This window comes from Centruroides sculpturatus, unplaced genomic scaffold, assembly GCF_000671375.1.
Source record: "Centruroides sculpturatus isolate CEXI.00-Female unplaced genomic scaffold, Cexi_2.0 scaffold89, whole genome shotgun sequence".
NCBI classification, from domain to species: domain Eukaryota; kingdom Metazoa; phylum Arthropoda; class Arachnida; order Scorpiones; family Buthidae; genus Centruroides; species Centruroides sculpturatus.
Window position 1 is genome coordinate 317,629 of NW_019384460.1, and position 8,918 is coordinate 326,546.

At 31.9% G+C, this 8,918-nt stretch overlaps 1 protein-coding gene across 1 annotated transcript in view; it reads right to left on the reverse strand.

The window, feature by feature from the left end:
- LOC111620825 (serine/threonine-protein kinase SIK2-like) overlaps positions 1-8,918 on the reverse strand; it is an 82,043-nt gene that overhangs the window by 53,768 nt on the left and 19,357 nt on the right. The window contains 1 exon segment of the mRNA XM_023362817.1: positions 5,658-5,703. Within this exon segment, the coding sequence (XP_023218585.1) occupies positions 5,658-5,703 (46 nt within the window).

Genomic DNA, 8,918 nt, shown 5'->3' on the forward strand with positions numbered 1-8,918 from the left:
GTTGTTACTGATGAACATCCAGCTTCTTTCGTTTCAGAACTTTCTCTTTTCATCTTTTAAGTTTATTTTTAAAAATTTTCATGATGACATTTTTCCAGATGATTTATCATGTTTTTGGTGGCGAAAGTTTTAGCATTTTTTCCATCTCTCGAAATAAAAGACTGGCATAAATTGCACTTGGAAAACTTCTCGTTTTTATCTTTCTTAAAAAATTTCCAAACAATACTGGAAGCCATGAGGGGTTTGGATTTGGATATTAATTAAAATTAAAAAGTTTATCAAAATAATAATTTATCATTTTAATTTAATACATGAATCTGAAAAAGAAAAAAATAGCTTCATATTGAAAATTATTTTTATTATATGAAATTTTATATTTTTATTAAGAATATATAATTTCATGCGATAATAATCATACTATAATTAACTATTAACACAATAAATTATTAACACTAATCGGCCGATTAATCAGTAATTGGCCATTTTGCTTATCGGTGTATCCTTATTATTGAACTCAATTTATTACGAAGTTATGAAATTTGTACAATTTATATTTATCACAAACTGTACACTTAATACAATATTACACATTTATACATACTACATTTCTTATAAACAAGTGCTTTTGAAAACAACATAAAATTTATTTGAAAAACTTATCATTTGTTTGCATTTATTTGCTTCTGAATATAATTCTCATAATCAATGCTTTTCAAAATGTTTTACTCTATATTGCCTGCTATGACAAAGAATTTGTAGAGTTACTTACATCTGGGCATCAGTTGGAAAAACTTCTGAAATTTTCTCTTCTGTAAATAGGATAGATCATTTTCTTCTGGTAATTTGGAGTCATCATCAACAACATCTTGACATATTTCTGATAGTCATTGTAACTGTCACTTCAATATTGCCATCTATATCCACCTGAGTTCCAAATTAGTCTTTAGACATATAGTCTGGAATTTTTTACAAATTTAAACTGTAAGATTTAGTTTTTCAGAAGCAGGAGTTTAAGCATTTAGTTTAGAAAATCCACCTTTTTGGAAACAGTTTTCAATGGTTTTTTTCTGAGACTTGCTTCCATGACATTGCTAGCAAATGCTATGCAACAAGAAGGGAAATCTTTTACAATTGCACTTGATGAAATTGAAGTTCAATATGATGCAAGTTCAGCTATAATTTGAGCATGAATTTGCATGCAGTAATAAGCTTTTAAAGTTTTTATGGTCACATGACTGAATTAATGATGTAGTGTTTGAAGGTAAGAAGATCATTTTGATATTTTTAATGACAAATTGTTATGTGTACAGGATGACAAATTGTTATGTGTACAGGATGTAAAAGATAAAAGGTATGCTTTTGTTAAAAGTAAGTTTTGAAGAAAAGGTTCATTTACAGTAGTGCAAATTTTCTTATTGCTTCTCTCTAGCACAGCTGATAACAATAGCCAAGTTTGATTATAATAGACAGATTATTTTTAACTAATTTTATATAGTGTTTTGGGGCTGACTGATTATGATAGCAATAGCCCATTGATAACATTAGTCATGATTATAATAATTAGATTTCACTGTATTTGATATTTGGGGAGACAAGCCCAGGATGGCAGGCAGGGTGATAATGTGGCATTATGACTTTTGTTGGAAATGATTGCATTACAAATGTAAAATAAGTGGTAAGATAGATAAAGTAATTTTTGTTAATGCCATCATTGTTGATTTTTCTAAGGAATTTGCACATAGTAAGATTTCTAACTATTCAAAATTTCAGTTTTTTTTTTTTAAATTGTTCAGAAAACAAATAAATGTTCTGAAAAATAGACAAGGAGATTTTTTATTTTAAATTATTCCTTTTTCCTCATGAGAAGTTGGTAACAGTAATTGTAATTTGAATTGTTTTCAGTTTTTTTTCCCTCTCTCTTTCTGTCCTTATACTGTAAGACATCACGTTTTAATCATATCCATCACTACCAGTGGAAATGATGGTGGTGGCAGGATAGTAAGGGACAGGATTCAACATATCTGGAATGGACAAGTTTGTTCCTGGATTCCCTACCTGGATTTCCTGATAGGCAGACATCTTAACTGCTTCAGCCATCAGAATGCCTCATCATCATCAAAGGAAGAAGGAAATTTTTCCAAGATTGTAGGTTTTCTTTTGCTCATCACTTTTTCAAGTTAATGTTTTTTTCCACACTGTATTCAAATTTGTTACAATGAAAACTGTCAATCTAGCACATAGATCTTACAACATCCAATGACTGGGGTTTAAGAATCAATAAACTTAGTTCTTTATAGAAAATAAGAGCTGACACTTGATAAAATAACAGTTGGCTTCTAAATAAATCTCTGAGAGTCATTTTATAGAAAGGAAAAATGTATGTGAGTTCATTTTTTGTGAGTTTAAATTCCGGTGTACACAAATGGATAGAATGAAACTTTTAAAAACTGAAAGTTTAACCAATACATCACCAAGACCAGGTCTGTCACAAGTGCATGTGCAGCACATTTGGTGTCCCTTGATGAAAGTTTCCACAAGACATTCTTGATTTATATTATGAAATGATAAAAAATGAAACAAAATATGTGTTAAAAAAGTAAAATTGAGAGCTCCAACAGTCCAAATATTAACACTGGCATTATACGTTTACAGGATATGGATAATATTGTATTTCACAATCAGGTGTATGCAAAGGTGTTGAGCTGCTTATCCTGTAAGGAATAAATTTGTATGGACTAATAGACTAACAAAATTGCAAGAGTTTCATACCATCCATACGCAATTCAAAGGAGTTTCAATGGTTATCAAAAAATAGGAATTCACAGTATATTTGCACTAATTCATAAGGGGAACAAAACTAGGACTTACACATGGGTGCAAGATATTCTAGCTGCAATATTTACCAAAACATGAAATATTTTGTAAATACCTTATATCAGTATATTACTTGTATTTACCTTCATTATTGTAAGATAATTTTATATCTTAAATTTTTATTTTAATTATTTGATTCTATACCAACAATTATATGGAGTTTATCTGGCTGTAAGAATTCTTCAAATGTACTGATAATTTATAATGGATGAGATTTTTATCTTAACCATTAGAAATTACTAATTAAAACATTCAACAGTCTGATTCCTTCTTTTATAATTTTATTATATACTCATTGCCATAAAAATTACTGCACCAAGAAGTATCACTGTAAAACTTGGCATGCAGATAAGTCTCAAGTCACGTGGAAATTATTACTGTTACAGTGTGATGGCTCATTGTATAATGCAAGCAGAGGGCATTAAAGTGCATCCCCTGGGCCTATAAAAAAACATGCAAAGGCATCCTGTCTGAAGTTTACCTGTTGCAGAGGAACACTGTATCACTATATACAGTGTCCCTCTGCAACAGATCATTGATGCCTTTACATCACAATTGAAGATGATATGAACAACTAACCAAGTTTGAGAGGGGAAAGATCATCGGGTTGAGAGAAGCCAGATGGTCATCTCGCTGAATAGCCTGCCACCTAGGCTGTTCTGACAACACTGCAAGGAGGTGTTGGGACCAATGAATGAGAGAGAACTCACACACATGGGTCCCCAGGCTCAGGACTCCCTTGGCAGACCACTAGCCCAGAGGACGGCTGGTCCTCCAACAAGCATGCACTCAGCCAACCATATCATTGTTTAACATCTGAACACAGATGGTACCATCATTACAGGCCCCTATGTCAGTCCATATCATTACAAGTTGCCTGAGTGAGGAACATTTGCTATTGCGGTAGCCATTACATGTGTGAGGGGCTAGATGGGGATATGGAGTAGTTAAGCTCGTGCACCGCTTAATCGGCAACTATTCTCTCGAATAGCCCTCTGTTTGTCTTACAAGGATGGTTTTCCTAATTCAAGGAAATCGAGTGTGGAGGGACTTACAGTTTGAATGTTAATTTAAAGCGGAATTAGATGATTGCATAATCACCCTTTTCCTTCTGTCAGGATTCCCGACACCAGTTAATCAGATTTATACTACGTGGATTAACATGCATTATCCCTAACTTGTGAGTAAGAGGAATGAAGGAAATTTAAAGACGAATGAGTATGAATAGCTAATATTAACCAAAAGAATGAATCTAACCTAATCCTAATCCTAAATCTTAACCTAAGATTATTTCTAAATCTAACGCGTGAGAGAGCGTTCACATATATTCTCTGTATCTATATGAGGGTCTTCTTCCTTTCTTGGTTATTTCTCTTCTTATATTTTCTATGGACAGTTCTTTTAAATCTTCTCTTTTATCAATCTTGTATACTTTGAATGTAGTACTATGTTTTTATGACTTCCTTTCGGATTTGTATAACAGCCTTGTATGACAATATTTTTCTTATGACGATATCTTTCTTCGTATGGAAAACCTCCTTTCAATGGACTGCCTTTATTGTATGTCGGACTTCTTCGTGTGGCAATACCTTCCTTCGATGGACTGCTTCGAGTGGCGGGAAAATGTCCCTTTTATTTGCTCTCCAGTAAAGTGTGCAAAAACTCATGTGACTCATCATGAGTCGGCCTGGGAAAGGAAATCAACTTCCTTTCAGAATCAAAAGTTTCATCCATTTTTGTAAAATTCGTTGTAATTTTTTCTTCTTCTTCTCAACTTTGTTAATTTTCAGAATGACCCTCTCCTGAATTTCCATATTCTCACACATGTGCTGCCATTGACACCACCCACTATTGCCTTCGTTTGGAGTGGTGTTCCTCCTGACAGGATTGGACTGCAATGGAATGAAACGGGATCATCTACAATGATGAATCCAGATTCAGTTTGGGCAATGATGATGGCCATGTTTGTGTCTGGAGGCCCATGGTGAATGCCTCAATCCTGCTTACACTGTGGAGTGGCACACTGCCCTACAGCTGGTGTGATGATCTGGAGTGCAATCACATATGACAGTTGGTCACCTCTAGTAGTGATCCAAGGGACCATAACAGCCCAGTGGAATGTTAGTGACATCCTGCAGCCACATGTGTTGCCTCTCACATCAGGGCTTCCAAGAGCCATTTTCCAACAGGACAATGCTTGACCACATACAGCAAGGGTGTTACAGGACTGCCTCAGCCAAATTGCTACACTTCCCTGGCCTGACCAGTCTCTGATTTGTCACCAATCGAACATGTCTGGAATCATCTGGGATGCCAAGTTGGACAGCCTAGGAGTTTAGCTGAACTAGAGGATTACTTGCAACAACTGTGGACTGAAATGCCACAGGACACCATACAGCACCTGTATGCCTCCATGCCCACTCACATCACATCATGTATTCACACTAGAGGTGACCCAACAGGGTACTAGAACCTTTTTCATTTGTAGTTTTTCCTGCAATAAATGATTCTTTTGCTTTTATCTTGTAATCATTAACTTCTATCACCATTACATTCACACATGCAAAGTTTTGTATGATTCCAACAACTCTTTCTTTGTGCACTAATTTTTATGGCAATGAGTGTATAATCACTCAAAGTTAATGACTTTTATCTCTATTTACATTTTTAGGTAATAATAATAAATTTTGATATACCTGTATGTATTTTTAAATATTTATTTCATGAGACTAAATTTTTTAAAAAATGTATAAGCATTGATAACTTTTTTTATAAAAGCTTACCTGCAATCTTTATATTCATATTGGAATCTAAAAGTAAGTTTTCTGCCTAAATAAAATAAAATGGACAAATATTAAATTATTCTATATTATAATAATTAAAAAATTATATAGAAAATTATGGTTGTTCTATTGAATTTTTGAATAATGTAAACTATATCACACAAAATTTATTCTGATGGATATTCTAGTAATTAATGTAAACTAAACATTCTGTGAAATTATATTGTTTTCTCATATAATGACATCAAGTTCTAATAGAAAGAAGAGCTCTCATAGTTTATTTCTATTAGAACTTGATGCCATTTTAAATCTTTGAAACATTGGAAATTACTTTTTTCTATGAAGTCTATTAAGATAATACTTTGACATCAGGGATTATTTTAATACTGATCACTTGAGTAACCTTTTTTCAATATTTTTGAAAAGTTTAGCATTATGTATTTTAAAGAACAGTTAGTAAAAGTAAGATTACAATTAAATTTTTTTAGAATAATTTTTTGTTTTTTTTTTGAGACAAACTATGAAAATAATTTTTAACAAAGAAAAGATTATTTCTAAATTAACCATTTTAGGCAGAGAATAAAATTCTGTATTTCATTTAACATTAATACTTTCACAAATTTGATGATAAAATAAAAAAATTTTCAAAAATTACAATGATGTGCACTAATTAATAGTCTCAAATGTTTTCAACATATCATCAGTTGGCAATTAAAATCTTGTATCTCCAATAATGAGTCAAAACCACATTTTTGTGTTAATGTGTTGTAAAGTCTATCTTTGTATATTGCCAATAACATCATAAGTGGTATGTTTACTCAAAATTTTGCTCTCTTGAAACAACATTTTTTAGCTCTCCTGTAAAATTTTAGGAAATGCAGATATTAGATTCTGATTGCCAACTAATGATATACAATGTTTTCTCCAGAAAACTTTTAGAATAGAATAATTTCATTTTAAAGTTTCACGTGCTATGCAAAGATGACTGAATAATAAACTTTTTACATTAATTAATAAAGAAGACATATTTAACAAAAACTTATAAAATTCTTGCACTCGCAAGAATAAAATATTTTTAATTATATTTAACGCCTCATAGTCTGAAGTTTTGGAAGAAGTTTTGATTGAAATAACTGTTGGCGTGACATCCAACCCCAGTACTTAATACTCCTAACAATTATATACAATACAATTTATAACAGAGAACAGCCTCCTGTCCATTTATAAATGAGTTAAAACACAACTATATTTATGTTAAGATTTTATATATTATCATACAATAAAGTGAAAAGGCGGAACGGTTAATAAGTTTATCAGGACAGCAACTAGGATCTCTGATATCCTCCTCTTTTCTAGAGGTTTGAGACATGATAACTTGAGTCAGTATGCTGATCTGCCTTCCTCTTTACACACACCTTCCTCTTGGTGTTCCCTTACCAGGCACCAACAAATTATGCTTTATAGTTTATTTTTTTCAAATAATTTTGTAATTCAAATAATTATACATTCTATTCTCTTGGCAACTGCCTCCCTTATGACATCCATGACACCTGCCCTATCTATTTCCCTATTTGTACCTTGAGTTTGTTTTGTTTTTAATAATGACTTTCATACAAAAATTTGGTTTGAGTCAGACGTATTTTAACAAAGTTATATATCTGGTCAGTTTCATGAAAAGTAATTTTGCTTTTAGAACAATTAAGGTTTCTTTAGTTTAAAATTAAATATAACTTATTTGATATCAACTGAATAAATATTAATTGCTTTATTAATAAAAACACTCACCTTTAGAAGTTTTTAACATTTTCTTGTTATATCATTGATTTTAAAAGTTGAATAAAGTTGAAGATTGAGTAAGGATTAAAAAGTGTTAAAGTTTAATATTTTAAATTCAGAATTAAAGTTAATTTCACATGTCCATTGATAGGATTCTCTAAATGTCAGTTAACCAAGATATATGTTAATAATATTTTAAGAATGGTTAAACCAGTTTGGAACCATTATGTGTTGTTATTCATGATTCAGTCACTTCCAATGAGGTAACTAAATTACAAATACAGTGGTACCTCAGGATACGAACGCCCCAGCATACAAAATTTTCAGGATACAACATGAAATTTGAACATATTTTTGCTCCATGATATGAACAACATAAGATGCAAGTTTATGACACATAACTGACAAAAATTTAATCCTTTCAAAAAGTCAGGACTTTTTAAAACACTACGGGACGCAGGACAAATTGTTAAAAATTGGGACGTCTGGTCACCTTACATTTAAAGTATATTTTACCATATTTGTTATGTTTTTGAGTATTAATCTTATTTTTGGTGTTACTTTTTGGATATATACATGGTTGTTTATGATGTATTTGAAAATCATTTGAGCTATTTTTTCTATATATTCCTACTCCATTAATGTCAAACAATTGGCTGGATTACCTATCATAAGCTATATTAAGGCTAATTATTATGTTAGCCTTAATATAGCCCAGCAGATCATTTGGGATTAATTAAAATCAGATTATTAGATTTGTTATATATATGATTTTCAAATGCATCATAAACAACCATGTATTCAAAATAGAACAAAGTTATTTTGTTATGGAAGAAATTCAAATCTGTTGCTCTGGTACAGATTTACAATAAAGCAATATTCATAATGATCAAATTGTAACTAACAGATGATAGTAATGTAAGATTGTTGTAATATATAAGTTTTCAATTACAAATTTTAAAAATATTGTACATAAGATATTTATTAATAGGAAATATATATATATATATATATGAGTCAAATTAAGAGATTTTTAGAAAGTAATCATTTCCAAGTGAAACACTACTATGCATATATAGCTAGAACTATTTCTAAGACTAACAGCACAAAACCTTTCTCACTAATTTCTAGCCTTATTAACTGGAGTACAAACGTTTTCGGCCTTCTTAATAGGCCTTCCTCGGGTACACTGTGGAGCATCGGTTAGAAGAAGTTTAAATGCTGCCAATGTTTATCCAGGTGTCGTCTTACCCGTGACGTCTTCGTCGATGATAGGTATACGACACCAGGGAGAAAAACTACATACTTTTGGTAAAGAGGGGAGGTGTGCAGATAGGATACTTGCTAAAGTTGGGGAAAAAAGATTTAGAGTAAGCGCGCTACGTACAGGAGATGCACAATCACCACAGGGGGAGTGACGTCATAGTTGAGGCCGTAAATATTCAACGCTACCGTAAGAAGAGGCGTGCGAACGACCGTGGATGG